This window comes from Priapulus caudatus, unplaced genomic scaffold (assembly GCF_000485595.1).
Source record: "Priapulus caudatus unplaced genomic scaffold, Priapulus_caudatus-5.0.1 Scaffold642, whole genome shotgun sequence".
NCBI classification, from domain to species: domain Eukaryota; kingdom Metazoa; phylum Priapulida; class Priapulimorpha; order Priapulimorphida; family Priapulidae; genus Priapulus; species Priapulus caudatus.
In genome coordinates, this window is record NW_014577703.1 from 57,850 (window position 1) to 80,628 (window position 22,779).

General features: G+C 45.4%; 1 protein-coding gene across 1 annotated transcript in view; it reads right to left on the reverse strand.

The window, feature by feature from the left end:
- LOC106812385 (Niemann-Pick C1 protein-like) overlaps positions 1 to 22,779 on the reverse strand; it is a 34,450-nt gene that overhangs the window by 8,828 nt on the left and 2,843 nt on the right. Inside the window, 19 exon segments of the mRNA XM_014816255.1 lie at positions 5,264 to 5,399; positions 5,654 to 5,709; positions 6,052 to 6,175; positions 6,809 to 6,921; positions 7,373 to 7,563; positions 7,817 to 7,906; positions 8,279 to 8,434; positions 9,422 to 9,472; positions 9,525 to 9,595; positions 10,077 to 10,191; positions 11,655 to 11,837; positions 12,276 to 12,404; positions 12,867 to 13,030; positions 13,578 to 13,681; positions 15,822 to 15,922; positions 17,797 to 17,809; positions 18,842 to 18,907; positions 19,606 to 19,690; positions 21,777 to 22,448. Coding sequence (XP_014671741.1) covers positions 5,264 to 5,399; positions 5,654 to 5,709; positions 6,052 to 6,175; positions 6,809 to 6,921; positions 7,373 to 7,563; positions 7,817 to 7,906; positions 8,279 to 8,434; positions 9,422 to 9,472; positions 9,525 to 9,595; positions 10,077 to 10,191; positions 11,655 to 11,837; positions 12,276 to 12,404; positions 12,867 to 13,030; positions 13,578 to 13,681; positions 15,822 to 15,922; positions 17,797 to 17,809; positions 18,842 to 18,907; positions 19,606 to 19,690; positions 21,777 to 22,448 — 2,620 coding nt within the window.

The following is a 22,779-nucleotide window of genomic DNA, read 5'->3' on the forward strand; positions in this document are numbered from 1 at the left end:
CCCCCCCCCCCCCTCGTCTCCCCCCGTCCTCGTACCTGGCGCACGAGAGGAAATGGTCGATGTAGTCGGCGGTGACGAATATGCCCATGTCCGGGTCCATCGCCGTGCGATTGAGCACCTCGTGGCTGTTCTGGAAGTACTGCAGCAGGCTCTGCACGGTGCAGTTGGTGTTGTCGGGCGAGAGCGGCGTGAAGCAGATGTCTCGCAGCGTGACCGTGCGGTTCAGGGCGTCGACACGAACCTCCATGTTCTCCACCCGCAGCTGCAGGTCCAGCACCTACAGCAGAGGAAGCTAAAGCTATAGCAGAGGAAGCTACAGCAGAGGAAGCTACAGCAGAGGAAGCTACAGCAGAGGAAGCTACAGCTACAGCAGAGGAAGCTAAAGCTACACAGATGGGAAAGCCTAAAGCTATAGCAGAGGAAGCTAACAGCGGGCTACAGCAGCAGAGGAAGCTAAAGCTACAGCAGAGGAAGCTAAAGCTACAGCAGGGGAAGCTAAAGCTACAGCAGGGGAAGCTAAAGCTACAGCAGGGGAAAAGCCTAAAGCTACAGCAGAGGAAGTACAGCTACAGCAGGGGACGCTAACGCTACAGCAGGGGAAGCTAAAGCTACAGCAGGGCAAGCTAACGCTACAGCAGGGGAAGCCTAACGCTACAGCAGGGGAAAGCTAACGCGCTACAGCAGGGAAGCTACAGCAGGGGAAGCTAAAGCTACAGCAGGGGAAGCTACAGCAGAGGAAGCTAAAGCTACAGCAGCGGGGAAGCTTAAAAAAAAGCTAACAGCAGGGGAAAGCTACCAGCAGAGGAAGCTAAAGCCTACAGACAGAGGAAGCCTGACCGTGAGAACCGCCCAATGACCGCCCCGCCCGCCACCACGTCTACGCATCGCGTCGTAGCGACTCACCGTGCTTCCAAAGCTCAGCGAGCGTGCCAACACACGCTCACGCACGCCGTGTATTCCCGCGGACATGTAATTGATTATTTTGTTCCAATGAACGGCAACATGTACAATGCATGCACGTGTTCCACAGGTGTGTCTGTTGCTGAGCCATAATAAAAATATGGTTCTTTGCCCTCACCCGGACCGACCCGCCAAAAAGGGGCCGACCTCAAAAAAAAATTTTGATCTTTTTTTTAAAACAAATTGTATCACTGTACATCATATAAATCTGTAGCAATACATTATATCAAGAGTAGATAATAACACATGTGTTATTATCTACTCTTGATTATATGTACCAAGCAAAACAAACATTGGAACATAAAAGTGTCTCGACACAAGCACAACAACCGAGCATGTTAGACACCATGCTAAATTTGTAAAAAGACCCCCGCCCTCAAAAAAGCCGACCTACCTACTTTTCAGCCTGGGTCGGGGTGAGGGCAAACAAACAATATTTTTATTATGCCTGGTGGATTACAGTTGTAACTAGAGCACTCGGAGAGCACAGACCTCCGCCAAGGCAGCTCAATTCTCTCACTGTGGAAATTGTTTATTAATTAATTGCGATCCGGATCACCACCAAAATGTAATCAATTCTAAGTTACCCCATTTCTGACCTATCCCGGAAATTTTATTAATTAATTAATTAATTAATTAAAGTGGCATCCGCGATCACCACCAAAATGTAATCAATTCTAAGTGTACCCCATTTCTGACCTATCCTGAAAATTTAATTAATTAATTAATTAATTGGATCGCGATCACCCACCAAATCTCATTCAATTCTAAGTTAGCGGCATTTCTGACCTATATCCTGAAAATTTTATGACAATCCGTCAATAACTTTTTCAGTTAGGCTGTACACGCACAAACCAACAAACACACGCCGGTGAAAACATAACCTCCTGCCAACCCTTGGCGGAGGTAATTCATTACTGCACGTCTGCTATAAGTATTCCCCCCCCCCCCCACGGCCCCCACCATTGATTTTCAGCTAATAGACACTTTCTCTCCTGCAACTAGCACGTCACGAGACTAGTCTGTCTGTCCATACACAGTACCTGTACCTTAGAAGAAAGTACACAGCTCACACCTACAAACTGCACACGCATACATCACATATTTAAAGCCGCACTGATGCGCATCCAAACGCTAATTTATCCAGTACTAGCACTAGCAAATACTTCGTGTCACGGATAATCACACTACCTTTATGATAAAATAAACTCTAGTTCCTCCATTTCACTGCGCGTTGCTCTATAAAAGGCATTTGAAAATAACCTCCAATGTTGTTTCAAATTCTCCGATGTTGTTGACATTTTCGCGTTGCCCTGCCAAGCAACCGCACAGGATGCGTGCTGCGGTACAGCGGTACGGGTGCTAGCAAAGATAAAAACAATCACATAACCGATAAAGATGTCACCGAACCGCTTCGAGACTAAATTGCTTTGGCAAATAAGTCGGCCTTAGCGCCAGAAATGCCAGTTTTCTTCACCTCTTTCTTGTGGCGTTTTAAGCAAACGCGCAGTGAAATGGGAGGAACTAGAGTTTATTTTTGTCATAAGGTAGTGTGATTATGCATGACACGAAGTATTTGCTAGTCTAGTACTGGAGAAATTAGCGTTTGGATGCGCATAGTGCGCTTCAATAATGCTGCATACAGTGTGCATCCAGCATTCAACTATACATACAGTGAGGTAAACGCTTCGCAAATGATTTTTTTCTCGCTGAAAAAACAAGCAGAAGCCGCTGGAGGCAACACCACATGTGACACACACCACGTTTGCACCCCCCCCACCCCGACAGGCAGGTAACACAAGCCCATGACTAGGTGACCTCTATCTAGCATGAGGCCAGGGTGGGAGTGTCACACAACAGTAGCCGACTTGCTCACTAACCTGCGCCCCTCCAGCGACAAAGCAACAAGCAGCTACAAGCTACTCAGCCCAACCACAGCACTAGACAAAGTCGACCGCCGCTGGTGTTACTCGACGCGAGCGACCGACTGACCCCGTGACCCCTGCGAGGCTATGAAGGTCACCGACCTCGTGAAGGACGTCGATGTTGAAGACGCTGCTGAAGTTCTGTGCTCCCTGCGGGTAGTACTCGTGCATGACGGGCGTCTGGTCGACGACCCTCACGATCATCTGCTCTGTGCGGAAGAACGGCCTGCAACGATGACGCATGCGGCGATCAGTGTACAAGTACACGGAGGGGGGGGGGGTTCTCCCATTAGCCAGTCGGCCGATAACAAATGACCTCCAGTGGAACTTTTAATGCATTTTTACGAGGTTTTTCTCATTAGACGGTCGTGCCGGTCACCTAAATGTTGATCAGCGTATAAGTACACAAGTTTTTTTCTCATTTAAAATAGGTAGTGCGGGTCACCTGAATACTGATCAGCGCATAAGAATTCGGGTTTTTCTCATTAGCCGGTCATGCCGATCACCTGAACACTGCGTATATATTATTCACTTGATAACGACCTCTAGCTACCTTTCTACCCTACTAGTGGAACGTTTTTAATGCAAGCGCACTTGTTAATTAATGTTTCTGTGCACTTCAAGCGCACAATTTCGTGATGTCCTGCATATGCTTGCTACCATACTAACATGAGTAAGTGACGTCGTTTTGTGTGGCAGGTCCCGACATACAATACGTAGTTACGTACTGTTTGCTACATATGTTGCGTAACATGGATTAGAAACTGTTCGAAAAGAAACGTTAATGTAAATCTAATCATGTCGGGTGGGTTTTGGCGATTATTTGGTTGAGTTAGGGCATATATATATATAAGATGGTTACGAGAATAGCACTTACATGAAGTGAGAATCGTAGTAGTCCTTCTGCACGCGTGCGATGCTGGTTGGTTCTGACCATAGTTCAACGGGATCGGTAGTTACCTGTGACGCAAGGAAAGGAATCGTGAGCATCACGCGATGGTCATCAACAAAACTATTATTTTATTGTGCATTAATTTTTGTTTCATACTAGTTGCCCATGTGTAGCATTTCCAGCATGTTATGTACACACCTAGCAACACTGACGTTGCTTTATACGTGCAAGACACAGTGACTAGTGACTGTGTCTGACGTAAAGGGTAATACTAATAGTAAGCCAAATAAGAATGGAATAAAATAGTTCCAGTAAAGATTTTCTTGTTGGAAGGCAGTCAATGGTAACAGCAATGAGAGAATCACTACAGCAACATTTGTTAGCACTATTCTTAGCCTCACTGTTATATCACGTCCCCATTGGACTGCGTTCGTTTTTAAGAAACTCAACAGCATTTGGCCTACATCAACATGCAAAAATCGTTACATCGGCACTATACATGGTCCCGAGAGGGGGGGGGGGAAAGGCATTACATGAATGTTTGATGTGATCATGAACTAGATTAGCCTATTTACATTTGCTGTTCACTTATCGACCAGAGGCTTAGTTTTGTCTGAGATGAGATTACATGGGTATTCGCGCATATTTACATACGATGCAAACATTTCAGGTGAACTCTTGTGGTTATCATAACCACACGAGTTCACCTGAAAAATATCCCATGCACAAATCCTTCAATGACAGCACATCAAACTTAATGCATCAACAATGATGTCATGCACATTCATTTACGTGGTTAAATCATCAAGAGGAAATGCAACGTAACATACACATACTACATAGGATAGGTCCTTTTTGACACACTGGTTTAGATATGTACCTTATCTACAGTTAGCACATAAACATACATTATTTAATCACAAATGAATCATATATCCAGAAGTGTGAAGGCACACAAGCGAACAACAACACGACTCACCTTATCACTACTATTTTGACAATTCCATTTCTTGCACACGACGCACCTTTGTTCCATTCATTTCGTGACAACGTCCTTTAACTACATCCATCTTACTTCCGTACAAGTTTCAGAGAATACCTAACATGATTCGCTGTGACGTGGGTGCGATCGAGCGGGCGTCGGCTAACGAGTTTTCTTACCTGCATCAAGGTGATTCCGCACGACAGAGCGATGGAGACGGTGAGGCCGAAGAGCAGCACGAACATCGGGTGACCGGCTGCGAACGTTCCCCACCGCGCAAACGCCCTGTGCAGCAACAGCTAATTTATTTTAGAAATTTTGAAATCGAAAAAATTGAATTAATTGAATTGAATTAAAATTAAATTTTTAATTGACCCGAATTCATTTTAGATTAGCATCTTGAGTAGGTTTGCAGAGTTTAGAAGCAAATGAGAGAGCCTATGTGCATCACATCCAGTGAGCTAACGAGCGTGGGTGGGCATAGCCATCAGGTGTGCGTTATACCTGTAAGGGAACACCTGTACACCCGGTGTGTTGATCGTGGCGGTGATGTTTTCGGAGATGATGCGCGCATTCTTCAGTGCAGCGATGTAGTCAGCCGACGACTTCAGTACAGAGTGATACGTCATGAAATACGTAGCTGTAACACACACACACACACACACACAATAACCCATTAAAACGATTATCTCAAGAAACAGTCGAAAACATTTATGCTTAATCTAATAAAAAGCAGTAAAGAGTAAATAAAAAGTAAAGTAAGTAATTAAAATGATGACATAGTTGGGGAATAATGCTCGATCGATTACTATAAGGTCACATCACTGGGAACGGTTTCATAGGAGAGTTATGGTAGTTGCATGTACTACAGCGACTGTATAGCAGTTATCTTACCTCCAACATCACTATTGTTATGCAGTTCAACTGCCGTCCCATACGCCGCATGCCCTCTGAAAACACATAGTCACATGCTCACATAGATTCTTAAGATTATGTGCAGTATCTCCCCACCTTAGTCAATATGTCTCAGCTATTTTATTGAACCTGCTTAGGAAAACCAATACACAGACGCCATTTTGTGTAGTTCTATTAACTTAAGATTAGCATATATATAGTACAGCTATAACTGTATTCATACTAACTTCATTTAGACTGTAGGCCAAGCGAAATGGTGCAGCTTGAAATTTAACATAACATGTACCCCAGCTTAATTAATGATAATAAGTAATTAATAACGTTTCTCGGTTAAGCGAGATTTACTTGGTGTACATACTGGACATATCTCTACTCACCCTTTTGCACAGTTAATGTTGGGATTGTCCTTCAGGAAGTACGGCAGGAAATGCGAGAAATCCTCGGGGACGGGCCTCCCGAATTCCTTGTGAATGTCGCAAGCGACGCACGTGTCGTTTTTAACTGAAACAATGACAGACCAGATTCACGGGTTTAATCACAGACCCGTCTACGATCGTTACCACCACGTACAGCACAATCATATCACGTAAATGTACTTATTAAATGCGACCACCCCTAAAAGAAGTCTTGCTTGAAGTAACCTGCACAGCCTCTTTAAATGATGCTTACAGAATATATTTTCCAACTGTCAATTATCAGCAAAGACAGCAATTGGTAAAAAGAAATCTTGTTACCAGTTTGCAACCCTGTAAACCCTTACATAAAGGTTAAGGGTAATTATTGCAATCAAAAGATCATTGTAAGCTTGCACAGTATCACTGAAATTTGCTATAAGCTCCTAGATATTTGACTAACTACTAGCATCCCTTGAGCATCCTCCCCATAAGAAGGAACAGCTATGCTATATCATGAATATATACCACGGATGCTGAATATGTTAATGAAGATGCATCATAGTTGTTAGTGTCTCGGTAGTAGTTTATAAGTCTATATATATATAATAAGTATTATATGTAAAGATATAAATATAATATATAATAATAACTATATATACTATATATATATGTCTATAAGTCTATATAGTCTATAAATAATCCATATATTAACAGCCTTATATAGTGATTGCAGCCTCACCATATGCAGGACAGAAGCTGTCTGTGTTGTTGTACAACCGACAGCATGAGGACGTACTGGCCCAATCAAAGTAGTCGTCCAACCACGACGACGCCGGGTGGGCTATGTGGCTCCTGTAATCAAAACACACTAGTAAGATGACCACTGAAGATCAAGGAGGCTGTGCAGTACGATCACAACACGAGCACACGAACCACATCTAAATATGAGGATCAGCAACGCTGAGCAAGCAAACGTTAAAATATGTACTTTTAACAAGGAGACCAGGTTAATAGCTGCCACGTTGCTGTACAAGTATGGTACTAACCACCCGTAGTAACACGTGAAAACGTCGTGCAGAACTCTGACTCGCACTACAATGAACGTGACCAATACCAGCCGAGCGTCTCACAACCCCGCGCACAATTTCTCGTGACGCTACGACTCATTCAGCTATTCACCAAGCCAGCCACAAAAGAACAAACATCGGCTACCTGCCACGCGTACGAACGTCGAAATAACAAAATACGAAACGACGAAGCCTCCCACGAGAAACACTCCCACGCGACACTTTAGGAGACTCACGAGTTTGGCTGCTTGGAAGCTGTGTAGATCTGGCTGAGAAGGGAATCGTCAGCGCATCCATTGCCTCCACAGATCTTGTTCTGCGTGCTCCTGTTCGTGTATTCGTAGCCATCCTCGACGACGAAGTAGACGGGCGGCCCGACAGACAGGTACTTCTTTATCGCGCCAAAGTAGTCGAGCACGTAGGAGTCCTGCAGCGAGACAGTTTAATTACGTTTAATTAACAGACTAATTACAGCCACGAGTAACGAGCTATACAAAATTTAGTAAACGTACAAAATCAAATGACAGCGAAAGTAACCAGTGACATTTCCATCGCTGTGTCCCATTCCTTCATCTGATGGGAAATGCCTCCATGAATAGTCTTCCTTGATTTTTATATCACATTAATGCAGGTATCGTATGTATTTCGCACGTGGGAATCGGCGAGCTCTAGGAACTAACCTCGGGCATGGAGAGCGACTGATCAAGTCCGATTTCGATCTTGTTCACCATGGAGATACAGAAGCAGAGCCACCCAGCAAATCCCATCACCTGTAAGAAATAAGCAAACGTGTTGAACATCACACAACCATGTTCCGAAAAAAACATTACCTTCTCAACATAACCCAGCACACAACATGAACAACATCGCAACACATAATTACTTTCCTAACACAACCCGCCGTACTATTTCCCGATCGTAGCAACTCGACGCGCCAAACCGGACTGCCGAGGATAAAAAATTTACATGAGAGTAATTTTAAACAAGAAATTCGTAATTTTTCAAAGTAAATTTACACAACAAACATGGCGGCGCGCGCACCCGTCCCCTACAGGTGGCGCACCTACAACATACTATACTACCATACTTAACCATACTACCGGAAAACGCGGTGGCACGCGCGCCACGGCTTGCCGACTCACCACGGCTGGACGGATGTACTTGCTGAGCAGCGCGGGAGCGTAGCAGTGCTTCACCATCTTGTAGAGGAAGCCCTCCTGCTCCTCCTTCGTGACCGGCTTCATGTGCTCGCTCTTGTGTCCGACGCGCACGCAGCAGCAGATGTCGAGGCGGCTGCGCTGGAAACCGCAAAGCGTGCAAACGGTAAAACTCTCCTTCTCTCTCTCTCTCTCTCTCTCTCTCTCTCTCTCATCTCTCTCATTCGTCTCATCTCTCTCTCTCTCTCTATCTCTCTCTCTCTTTCTCTCTCTCTCTCTCTTCCTTCGTCAGGTTCTCTTCTCCTCCCTCTCTCTCTCTCTCTATCTCTCTCTCTTCCTCTCCTTGTTCATTCTCTCTCTCTCTCCTCTCTCATCTCCTCTCTCTCTGCTGTCCTCTGTCTCTCTCTCCCTCTCTCCCCCACCCTCTCTCGTCTCGATCTCTCTCTCTCTCTCTCCTCTCTCCTCTGCTCTCCCGCCTCCTCTCTCTCCATCTCTCTCTCTCGGATCGTCTGTCTCCCCCTCTCTCTCCCTTTCTCTCGCGGTCGGTTATGATGTAGGCGTGCTGTAACGTGAGAATAACGAACGCCGCGCGTACCTCATCAAGAAATGTCTTCGTCTCTCTCTCTGTTTTCTCCCCCCGCCTCTCTCTTCTCTGTCTTGATCTCATCCATGCACACACAACACTCACCTTCTCTCTGTCTTGCTCTCGTCATGCACAACCACCACTACACCTTCTGTCTCTGTCTGCTCCTCTCATTGCACACATCACCACTCAGCTTCTCTCTGTCCTTGCTCTCTCAATGCACACACACACTGCCTCACGCTTCTCTCTGTCTTGGCTCCTCTCATTGCACGTTCCACTTCTCTCTTCTTCATCTGTCTTGCTCGCACCCACCTACTCCTATGGCACACCACCCTAGACCTCCCACTCGCTGACTCCGAAAGACAGCTCCTCTTCTCTCTGTCTTTCTCGCTCATGCACACACACACTCTCTCTTTCTCTCTGTCTTGCTCTCTCATGCACACACACACTCTCTCACTGTCTACATTATTTTAGGCTTTACAACACAACCATGACTCATCAAACCTAGAACCTCTTCACCAGTGGCGCCACCTGCTGGTACCTACCTCTTGTCGCTTGGAGTCCAGAGCAAGTAGACCCACAAAGCAGGTGATTTGCAATTGCCATCCAGACCCCCCAGCAGGTCCGCCCCGAAAGTCAAGAGGATACAGCCAGGGGCCGCATAGAGAGAGAACAGTCCGCCCCTGAGCTGGCCCCCGCAGGCATGTGAGACATTGCACCTGTTAACCGACACGTATGCATTAACCACAAGCAACACACTGCTTCTTCAACCCATACATTCCTACTCAACGATGACACGGGACAAGGTGCAAATCAGGTCAAACGAGGTCGACAAAAACGCCGTGATCATTTATGCAATCGTTTGTAACAAACACACAAAATTTACGTATTTGTCCCCTCTACTAACGTGGCTCAGGGCAAGCTTGAGAAATCACAGGCAATGTTTGTCAACTACAACCAAGTGAAGGACACAAAATAAAGAGGTGGGAAAAGCCAAGTTCAACCCGACCCATGAAACGAGAAGACGAAAAAGGAGAGTTGATGAGAGGATGGTTGCATGTTTAACAGCATAGTTGTGATGAGGTCAATGATTGCGAGTGATAAAAGAGAGTTGGGGAGTTTCGTTGCATGTTTAACAGCGTAGTTGTCGACGACGACGAGTGATCATGAGTGATGAGGAGGCTGCGCAGGGATGCTCACCGATGAAGAAGGCCGTGGCTTCAGCTACGCTGGAGAGGAGCATGCTTGGTCCCACCTCGCCGACGATCCTTCCAACATGCTCATGCAGCAACTCGTTAGACCTCCTTGCACTCCGCTACACGTTTGCACACAAGATGATGTTAGTATTATTATTATTATTAATTCATTAACTACAATTATATATATATGTATATAGCGATGTATAGATTTAGATTTTAGAGAAATGATTTCATATAGGTTTTTAGTAATATACATAGGCCACTTGTTTAATTGTATTTGACACTCACAGTAAGTGATGATATCTACAATGACATTGTTAGTATTGCCGCATCATTCTTATTGTTTCAGTCGCGTTGTGATATCAATGTGCTCGGCCTTTGATCAATTTAATGTAAAAAGGGTCCAATATAAAGTAAATTATATAATAATAAAATAATAATAATAATGTTATATATGTCACAAACCGTCACGTTTGAAGAGAAAAGAGATAAAATGTTTGAAGTTTAGAGTTTATGAAAGAAAAAGTTAACTCTTTTGGGGTTTCACCCTCAATTAATTTAAGTATAGGTGTATAATAGGATGATATAGAAATATACAGTTAAATAACCTCGTCATATTTCCAGTAGAAATATCAGTATCGAAGATGCCGTAAATCATCATTGGGCCGTAAATCCCAGGGGATGGGGGATGCATCGACCCGCCCCCCCCCCGCCTCTTGAAGGAGGGGCTTTCCTCCGTGCCCAACTTGAAAGTTTCAGCGTAATTATGTATTTGGAGAACATGGGCAGATCTAAATCATTTCAATTACTGGCAGGAGGGTGTGATACAGGGGGGCAGAAAACCGCATCTGAGGGGGTCCTAATTCACAAAAATTTCTGGGGAGGGCCCACCGAACACTCCCCCCTTCGGCGTGATCATTCCCCGCCCACTCCTACGTACGCGAATTTAGCCGCCTGTGTATCATATACCATATATATCTTATTATATATGAATCGACGATTCATATTCTTCTATTTCCCTCTTTATATTTATTATCAGATGAATTTCTGGCGATGAATTATCGATTTTTCGATTGATCAACATGTATATGCTCTCCTCGGCAATCATGCACACCATCTGTGGCAATGTCTCGTCCTGTTCACAACAGACACAACTCTGCACAGTACACTGCAGGACATAACCCAGGGTTCATAGTAGTAAGACACATGTTGAAATAAGGACTTATAAGACTCCTTTCTGGAGGGCAAAAATAAGGACTTTTTACGCGATTTCTGATAGAATCACCGGACTATTAAAGTACACTAATAATTTTTATAAGTACACAATTGCACAGCCGTTCGCACGAAATTCAAACGCAACAGAAAATATTGAAGAAATGGTCGCTTTGGCAAAAAATAAGGACTATAAGTACTTTTTCTAAGATTTCACACAAAAAAGAATAAGTACTAATAAGGGCCTTATTTTTATTTTGGCAAAATAAGTAACTTCATAAGACTTGGCAACACGGCTACGTAACCCGGTGTAAGCCTGTAAACTCTGACCCGCAGAGCACGCGGGATACTGCCGCACGGCTCTCACCTGATACGCCTGCACGAGGATGAAGATGTTGTCAACGCCGACGGCCAGCACGAGGAACGGGACGACCTCGATGACGATGAGGGTGACAGGGACGCCGGCGTAGCTGAGCGTGCCGATCGATGACGTCACCGAGACAAGCACGATGACGACTCCGCCGAGACCCAGCGAGATCTTCGTGTCGATCTGTAAGCGCGAGAAGAAACGACATAACGGGGCGCTCATCACTCGAGACTGCTACTAACGCGACACTGGTCGGAAATAATTTTCGAAACCCTGGCTTTAAAAGGGAGGAAGGAAATGGGAGGAGATCAAGCAAACGACGTATACACGTGAACTCGTAGTAGAAACACAACGTTAACGATTCGCATCCTCTCTCTCCGCATTGCTAGCGCGTACCCAGCACAGCAGCTCACACGACACAGACCTTCGCTTCATGTGCCTGCGATGGTTAACGATAAACGCAGAACCTACTAAAAGCCTGTTTTGGTGGTACGAAGGTTCTACGACACGTTAGCGTTACTCTCGACAGTTGCTGTTATTCAAGTAATAACAGTAGGTATCGTAAAAGCGTGGAAAACGCTAGATAATTCTCGACATTTCGGCTTTAACCGCAGAACTTACCAGAAGCCTGTAGCAGTTGTTGACCTGGCCAAGCGCGACAGACACGTAGGCGAACATGATGAGGTAGCTGACAAGAATCGTTACGATGTCTGACTGGCTCTCGCGCTCCAACTCATCCTCGACCGACCGCTGAAGCCAAAAACACGTTCGTCAGCCTCCGTTTAACTATGCGCAGAGCAAAATACGATGGCACTACCGCACACGATCAAGGATTCACCATCAGAAAGACGGGCTGCCAACCGTCGGTCGATCATAACACGTATCTACATATTTCCCAACGAAAATACCAGAGGTAAAAAGTAAGACGAGCCGAAACACAAAAGGAAAGGATGAGGGTCGAGGTTACGAGTGGTGAAAAATTGCCTCAGTCGCATCTGAGAGATGTGAGAGTACTTTCGTTGGAGATCAAAATCTCACTTCGGGTATTAATTATAATTATAATACTGTGAATAGGCAAGACATTCATTAGAGCTCAAACAAGAGACATCTGCGAGATGCCATGAACAGACGGTGACGCAAATATGAGAAGAATTAAGAGAATGTGGAAGTCAACGTCGGCACGGCCGCAACGTCCGATCCCCTCCTGCTCACCTCCGAATTAAAGCTTATGATCAGCTTCTCATTCGAGTAGTTTTTCATGAGCTCGATATAGGATTTTTCCCAGGCGAGCGCCATCTGAAGAAACTCCGGATCGTTTTTACGATTCTGGACGACGAACGTGATGACGAGAGCGGTGGCATTTCCATACTCAGCTTCTGTAAAAAACAACGCACAACAGTGAGTAAACATAGTTCGCAAACATCGGCACTCCTTACTGGATATTTCAATCGATCCTCATCGCGGCATAATACCATCCGGGATAAATAAGGGATAAATAATCGAAAAATATAATAAATAAAAAGAATTATTAAAATATATATTAAGGAATAATATATTAATATGTAAGGAACAACATGTCATGACAACAGCAGTGACAGTTAAAGACAAGAGTATTTAAAAATTAAAAACAGAATAATTCATTTAGAGTACAAGCAAACAGAGTAAAGACATTTGGCAAACAACTGCATACACGTTAGTGGACATTTCAATCGATCATCATCGCAATTACCATCTAGGATAAATAATCATGTAATCGCAAAAACACTAGATGACTTGATCTATTATCATGGTCTAGAAACTCATAGATCCGCCTAAAAAATGTAAAGTGGAGTTGTATAAAGGACTTACGTTGTAAAAAAGTAAGGTTGGAACGTGGGGGTTGGGGCAGTTACAGACTAGTGTTTGGCCTGCTAATTTACGCACCTGGAAAGCCACCAAGGGCTACCCATGGAGCTACTGGTCCTCCAAACGTTCCCAAACAGGTGCTGTGTAATGTAGTCATGTCTGCTATTGATGCTGGGTCGCTGTAAACACAGATAACAATACCATCAAGAGCTAATAATACCATGTAAATATTTCCACTGCTGTGGCAAATATAACATGCTCACCGCACTTGGCATGTTTACAACTGCGGCAATATATATATATTTTATTGTGGCCAAACAAATGCTGCATTCTCACGTGGCTAATGAATCTATGCCCCTGCCTCCGCCCCTGGTAAGTACCCCTCACAAACCTAAACAGCAAACTAGGCATTTGGCAAGCACACCGTTTTTATACAGTGGTGTCAAAGAACCAGTCAACATTGTACGACGACCTTCACAATTTCCTGCTACATGGTTGCTTGCCAATAACACAAACATTCTGTCACATAACGTCTGTTATTTGTTTTGCTGTTAAGAGTCATATAAGAATATGCCTCTTAACAGCAAAACAAATAACAGACGTCCAATAAAAGTGACTCATGACACATCACATGATGTTTGCAAAGTTCATTAGAGAGGTTGCAAAAAGTGGGGCGATTGCCAAGTGTCATCCATTACTTCAGAGTCAGCAGTAAGGCACAGTGCCAACACTGATACGACAGCAAACAGAGTTTACAACCTCAATCTGCTGACCGCTGCATATTTATGAACATGGAAAACCTATAAAGTATATTCCCTGTAAACAAGGCAATCGGATACTTGTACCCGGCTGGCTGCTAAACAATACCTGATGAGGCTGAACACAGAAACGTCATATCGATTTCCGTAACTGCACGCGGCGAAAATTACGTGCCCAACTCCCCCAAAAAAATAAGCTTTGTGGTTGAAACTATTTTTTTCGTAATCTGTACTCGTTAATCTTAAATTATCTTCCAGGCATTTATTGAGCACGTTCACAAGCCCCCGGCCCCAATCCCCTGATAGGCCACGTTTCCAATTTACGACCAACAAATCTCGTAACAGTCTGTCGAGCATTTTACGAGACGGCTACCATAATTTACAGATATAATCGGTTTATGGCAGCAGATGCTTCGTGCAAGTAAGACGATTAGGACAGCCGATGCCGCAGAAATATAATCTCCACGCACGAACAAATGGCATTTACGTAGACTCCTGCGAGACTCGTGGTTCAATTAGCAACGATTCACTTGGTGCTAATCTTGCAGAACTGGATTAGCATGAAAAGCGAGGGATCGCGGTAACCGATTTATCAGCACTGATGCATCACTCACGTACCATTATATATTCTCGATCCACTGATCAATGACATCACATCCTATTATCAAACACCATTCCATAGACTAAACTGACTCCACCTAAAATACGCCACCCAACACAACAACGTGTGTCGTAAAACAAATGATGATGTATGTGATGTAATTTTATGTGTAGGTGATGTAATTTTATGTGTAGGTGATGTAATTTTATGTGTAGGTGATGTAATTTTATGTGTAGGTGAACTAGTACATTGCTCTAGTTTTTCAACATTTTTTACTGGATTTCCAACATTTAGTGGCTCGAGCTGGTATGCCCGGACCAATTACAATTAGCCTATTTTTCTTAAAGATGTAGGCCTACTGGCATGCATGACTTTAAGAAAATACCCTGGCAAACAAATGACAGAACCACAAAGACATTCATTGGAATAGAAGTGAAGGTAAGAGCGAGAGAGAGAGAGCGAGGAGACGAAGAGGGGGAGCGAGGAGGCGGCAGAGAGAGAGAGAGAGAGAGAAGAGAGAGAGGGAAGAGAGATGAGCAGATGAGAGATGTTCATGAGAGATGAGAGAGACGAGAGAGAGTCGGAGAGGAGAGGAAGGAGAGAGAGAGAGAGAGAGAGAGAGAGAGAGAGAGAGAGAGAGAGAGACGAGAGAGAGAGAGGCGAGAGAGAGGAGAGAGAGACGAGAGATACGAGAGACAGAGACGAGAGAGAGAGAGCAAGGCACAGAACAGAGACAAGACGAGAGAGAGAGAGAGGCAGCAGACAGAGAGCAGATGAGGAGAGTGAGAGAGCGAGCGAGCGAGAGTGCTCGAGAGAGAGAACGCGAGCGAGAGATAGAGAAAGTGATGAGAGAGAGCGCGAGCGAGAGCGAGATACAGAGCATCAAGAAAACACTTCCAACACAGTAGAGACCCCTCCCCGCCTCCCCCCCGCGCCTCGTCTCCCCCCGTTCCTCGTACCTGTGCGCACGAGAGGAAATGGTCGATGTAGTCGGCGGCGTGACGAATATGCCCATGTCCGGGTCCATCGCCGTGCGATTGAGCACCTCGTGGCTGTTCTGGAAGCTACTGCAGCAGGCTCTGCACAGTGCAGTTGGTGTTGTCGGCGCGAGCGGCGTGAAGCAGATGTCTGCGCAGCGTGACCGTGCGCGTTCAGGGCTGGGGACCCGAACCTCCATGTTCTCCACCCGCAGCTGGCAGGCTCCAGCAACCTACAGCAGAGGAAGCTAAGCGCTATAGCCAGAGGAGCCTACAGCCAGAGGAAGCTACAGCCGGTAAAGAGGAAGCTACAGCAGAGGAAGCTAAAGCTACAGCAGAGGAAGCTACAGCAGGGGAAGCTACAGCAGGAGGAAGCCTAAAGCTACAGCAGAGGAAGCTACAGCTACAGCAGAGGAAGCTAAAGCTACAGCAGGGGAAGCTAATAGCTACAGCAGGGGAAGCTAAAGCTACAGCAGAGGAAGCTAAAGCTACAGCAGGGGAAGCTAAAGCTACAGCAGAGGAAGCTACAGCTACAGCAGGGGACCGCTAACGCTACAGCAGGGGAAAGCTAAGCTAGCAGCAGGGGAAGCTAACGCTACAGCAGGGGAAGCTAACGCTACAGCAGGGAAGCTAAGCGCTACAGCAGGGGAGAAGCTACAGCAGAGGAAGCTAAAGCTACAGCAGGGGAAGCTACAGCAGAGGAAGCTAAAGCTACAGCAGGGGAAGCTAAAGCTACAGCAGGGGAAGCTACAGCAGAGGAAGCTAAAGCTACAGACAGAGGAAGCCTGACCGTGAGAACCGCCCAATGACGCGCCCCGCGCCGCGCACCACGTCTACGCATCGCGCGTAGCGACTCACCGTGCTTCCAAAGCTCAGCGAGCGTGCCAACACACGCTCACGCACGCCCGTGTATTCCCGCCGGACATGTAATTGATTATTTTGTTCCAATGAACGGCAACATGTAACAATGCATGCACGTGTTCCACAGGTGTGTCGTTGCTGGAGCCATAATAAAAATATGGTTTCTTTGCCTCACCCGGACCGACCCGCCAAAAAGGGGCGCGACCTCAAAAAAAAATTTTGATCTTTTTTTTAAAACAAATTGTATCACTGTACATCATATAATGCTGTAGGCAATACATTATATCAAGAGTAGATAATAAACACATGTGTTATTATCTACTCTTGATTATATGTACCAAGCAAAACAAACATTGAACATAAAAGGTGTCTCGACACAAGCACAACCGAGCATGTTAGACACCATGCTAAATTTGTAAAAAGACCCCCGCGCCTCAAAAAAAGCCGACCTACACTACTTTTCAGCCTGGGTCGGGTGAGGGCAAACAAACAATATTTTTATTATGGCCTGGTGGATTACAGTTGTAACTAGAGCACTCGGAGAGCACAGACCTCCGCCAAGGCCCAGCTCAATTCTCTCACTGTGGAAATTGTTTATTAATTAATTGGATCCGGATCACCACCAAATGTAATCAATTCTAAGTTACCCCATTTCTGACCTATCCCGGAAATTTTATTAATTAATTAATTAATTAATTAACGTGGCATCCGCGGATCACCACCAAAATGTAATCAATTCTAAGTTACCCCATTTCTGACCTATCCTGAAAATTTAATTAATTAATTAATTAATTGGATCGCGATCACCACCAAAATCTCATTCAATTCTAAGTTAGCGGCGATTTCTGACCTAATATCCTGAAAATTTTATGACAATCCGTCCATAATTTTTTCAGTTAGGCTGTACACGCACAAACCAACAAACACACGCCGGTGAAAACAAAACCTCCTGCCAACCCCTTGGCGGAGGTAATTACATTACTGCACGTGCTATAAGTATTCCCCCCCCCCCCCAGCGGCCCCCACCATTGATTTTCACCTAATAGACACTTTCTCTCCTGCAACTAGCACGTCACGAGACCTAGTCTGTCTGTCCATACCAAGTACCTGTACCTTAGGAGAAAGTACACAGCTCACACCTACAAACTGCACATGTACGCATACATCACATATTTAAAGCCGCACTGATGCGCATCCAAACGCTAATTTTCGCAGTACTAGACTAGCAAATACTTCGTGTCACGGATAATCACACTACCTTTATGATAAAATAAACTCTAGTTCCTCCCATTTCACTGCGGCGTTGTCTATAAAAGGCATTTGAAAATACCTCCAATGTTTTGTTCAAATTCTCCGATGTTGTTGACATTTTCGCGTTGCCCTGCCAAGCAACCGCACAGCGCATGCGTGCTGCGGTACAGCGGTACGGGTGTAGCAAAGATAAAAACATCACATAACCGATAAAGATGTCACCGAACCGCTTCGAGACTAAATTGTTTGGCAAATAAGTCGGCGTTAGCGCCAGAATGCCAGTTTTCTCACCTCTTTCTTGTGCGCGTTTTAAGCAAACGCGCAGTGAAATTGGCGAGGAACTAGAGTTTATTTTTGTCATAAGGTAGTGTGATTATGCATGACACGAAGTATTTGCTAGTCTAGTACTGGAGAAATTAGCGTTTGGATGCGCATAGTGCGCTTCAATAATGTGCATAGAGTGTGCATCCAGCATTCAACTATACATACAGTGGAGGTAAACGCTTCGCAAATGATTTTTTTCTCGTGAAAAAACAAGCAGAAGCCTGAGGCAACAGCACGTGTGACACACACCACGTTTGCACCCCTACCCCCTCCGACAGGCAGGTAACACCGAGTCACTGACCAGGTGACCTCTATCTAGCGTGAGGCAGGGGTGGGGGTGTCACACAACAGTAGGTGACTTGTCACTAACTGCTCAGCTACAAGCAACAAGCTACAAGCTACTCAGCCCAACCACAGCACTAGACAAAGTCGACCGCGCGCCGTGTTACTCGACGCGAGCGACCGACTGACCCCGTGACCCCTGCGAGGCTATGAATGTCACCGACCTCGTGAAGGACGTCGATATTGAAGACGCTGCCTGAAGTTGACTGCGCTCCCTGCGGTTAGTACTCGTGCATGACGGGCGTCTGGTCGACGCGACCCTCACGCATCATCTGCTCTGTGCGGAAGAACGGCCTGCAACGATGACGCATGCGGCGATCAGTGTACAAGTACACGGAGGGGGGGGGGGTTCTCCCATTAGCCAGTCTCATGCTGGTCAGCCGATAACAAATGACCTCTAGTGGAACTTTTAATGCATTTTTACGAGGTTTTTCTCATTAGAGCGGTCGTGGCGCGGTCACCTAAAATGTTGATCAGCGTATAAGTAGCAACGCGCAGCTTAGATGGCGATATTATATGACTACTAGGCACTTTAATTTAATTTTTTTTTTTTTTTCAGGGTTAGGTTAGGGTTTAGGTTAGGGTTTAGGGTTTAGGTTAGGTTAGGGTTAGGGTTTTTTTTTTTTTTAAGTACACTGCGTATATATTATTCACTTGATAACGACCTTAGCTACCTTTCAACCCTAATAGTGGAACGTTTTTTAATGCAAGCGCACTTGTTAATTAATGTTTCTGTGCACTTCAAGCGCACATTTCGTGATGTCCTGCATATGCTTGCTACCATACTAACATGAGTAAGTGACGTCGTTTTGTGTGGCAGGTCCCGACATACAATACGTACCGTTTGCTACATATGTTGCGTCACATGGAGTAGAAACTATTCGAAAAAAGAAACGTTAATGTAAATCTAATCATGTCGGGTGGGTTTTGGCGATTATTTGGTTGAGTTAGGGCATATATATATATAAGATGTTACCGAGAACAGCACTTACATGAAGTGAGAATCGTAGTAGTCCTTTCTGCACGCGTGGATGCTGGTTGGTTCTGACCATAGTTTCAACGGCGATCGGTAGTTACCTGTGACGCAAGGAAAGGAATCGTGAGCATCACGCGATGGTCATCAACAAAACTATTATTTTATTGTGCATTAATTGTTTGTTTCATACTAGTTGCCCATGCGTAGCATTGCCAGCATGTTATGTACACACCTAGCAACACTGACGTTGCTTACGTGCAAGACACAGTGACTATTGACTGTGTCTGACGTGAAGGCGTAATAGTAAGCCAAAATAAGAATGGAATAAAATAGTTCCAGAGAAGATTTTCTTGTTGGAAGGCAGTCAATGGTAACAGCAATGAGAAAATCATTAGTATTACAGCAACATTTATTAGCACTATTTTAGCCTCACTGTTATATCACCGTCCCCATTGGCTGCGTTCATTTTTAAGAAACTCAACAGCATTTGCCTACATGCAACATGCAAAAAATCGTTACATCGCACTATACATGGTCCCGTGGGGGGGAGGCATTACATGAATGTTTGATGTGTCTGAACTAGATTAGCCTATTTACATTTGGCTGTTCACTTATCGACCAGAGGCTTAGTTTTGTCTGAGATGAGATTACATGGGTATTCGTACATATTTACATACGATGCAAACATTTCAGGTGAACTCGTGTGGTTATCATAACCACACGAGTTCACCTGAAAAATATCCCACGCATAAATCCTTCAATGACAGCACATCAAACTTAATGCATCAACAATGATGTCATGCACATTCATTTACGTGGTTAAATCATCAAGAGGAAATGCAATGTAACATACACATACTACATAGGATAGGTCCTTTTTGACACACAGGTTTAGATATGTACCTTATCTACAGTTAGCACATAAATACATTATTTAATCACAAATGAATCATATATCCAGAAGTGTGAAGGCACACAAGCGAACAACAACACGACTCACCTTATCACTACTATTTTGACAATTCCATTTCTTGCACACGACGCACCTTTGTTCCATTCATTTCGTGACAACATCCTTCAACTACATCCATCTACTTCCGTACAAGTTTTCAACGAATACCTAACATGATTCGCTGTGACGTGGGTGCGATCGAGCGGGCATCGGCTAACGAGTTTCTTACCTGCATCAAGGTGATTCCGCATGACAGAAGGCGATGGAGACGGTGAGGCCAAAAGCAGCACGAAACATGGTGACCGGCTGCGAACGTTCCCCACCGCGCAAACGCCCTGTGCAGCAACTGCTCACACCTACAATCAATCAAGCAATCAATCAATCAATTGTTCGTCGAAATTTAGACAACCTGGTACTTGCCGTCAAATATTCAAAACAAGAGAACAAACGCCATTCGTAAATGTTTGTTTTGGTTTACGATCGGTAGATAAGTAATGTTTCTGACGTGTTTTCCATGAAAATCACATAGTAAAAACACATAGTTTACTAATTAATATAAAATATTATCATTTATCACTATAATTGTAATTTTTAGTGTAAATGTGTTATTTTCATCTTGATATTAAAGTTACGAGAGGGTCTGGGCTCTCGTAATGCTAAGAGGAATTTTCCGAGGATTTTTCGTTCTCGTAACTTTACGATATTTCTGTCAACGGTTTACGAGTCAGAGTTAATGGTTACAGGTAAAACTAATGTTAAGACTAATTTTGCTTCTGACAACGGTCCCTAGGTTAAACTAAGGACAAAAGACAACGAGCCCCTGGTACATGCCGTCACGTGCTCACTGCGATGACATGCCCATTCTGGAAGAATACTCACTGAAAGGACAGTCTAGCACTGTCTTCACCAGAAGCAACATATCATGACTCGTCGATGGAAATTTTAAAACGAAATCATCTCAAAGGGCTCCATCGACTTTTTACTTTTTTAGGGACAACTGATCATTATTTCGTCATTGATTACGTTAATTACGAGTGGGAACTATTAGTCTTCTGGGAAGAGCACTTGACTTCACGTGCAGAGACCTAGAAATAAAAAAACCGGCTAAGCAAGCGAGGCAAGTACTCACCTAGCATTGAGACGCTCGAGACAGCTCGCCTTCTCCTCCACGACGCGCTCGTCCTCATGGCGCCCCCTGGCAGCGCGCCGCCCGCCGCCGCCATCGCCACGGCAACCGCACGACCACGCGATTGAGCCGAGAAAGACGACGGCGAACGCGGCGTAGACGCACGCCATGATGAATCGCATCGCGTCGAATCCGGCGATGAGCCACGGCTGCGGCGGGGGCACGGGCGGCGGCGGCGGCGCGCATGCAGCCTCGCAGTCGAGGCAGCTGCACGGCGACGAGTCATTGCCGACGGCGCTCGTGCACGGAACCACGCTCGCGTTCATCGGTGCCTTCTCCCCCTCGCTGGTGTTCACCGCCGCCGCCGCGCTCAGCACGTAGTCGATCTGGAACGGCGTCTTGCCGTTGTTCTTGTCGCCCATGTACGACAGCCAGCCCTGCGGCGTGCACTCGTCCGCGGACCGCCCGCAGAAGAGCGCAATCGCCTTCTGGTTGTTGCCCGGGTACTGCACGTCCTTGCAGGAGGCGTACATGCCGTCGGCGTAGCGCCGCGCGACCACGTACGTTAGCTCCTCGATGACGCGCGTGTCGTCCGCGCCGGCGCGCGTCCGCTCGATGCTCAGGTAGTCGCTGTGCGTCGGGTTGCACGTCAGCTTGCAGTAGAGCTGCAGGAAGTTGCTGTAGCAAGCCGGGCAGCGCAGGAAGAACTGCTGCGGCAAGGCCATGTTGCTGTCGAGCGTGCGCAACTGGTCGTAGTCGCAGCAGGTGTGTGGAACATCGCCTGTGTGGTAAACGAGCGCGATCAACGTCGAGGGGGAAGGGTTAATTCACGCGCCGTCGACGATTCGTAGAATGACTGACACCTCGTGTCATTTGTAACTTGTAAGTACGTAATTTCACAGCGGAATTCATATTAGCTTGTACAATTTCAATGATGGTTACCTTACAAATGAGACTTTTGAATGTTGTTGAACAACCGAGCTAAAAACTTGGGTATAATTTTACACGGCAACATGCCTATACGCTGTGATCACATGACAATACTAGCAGGAATATGAAAGATTGGATGGCCTGTAAGTTGTAACGCTAGTAACGAGCTGTACATGCGTACG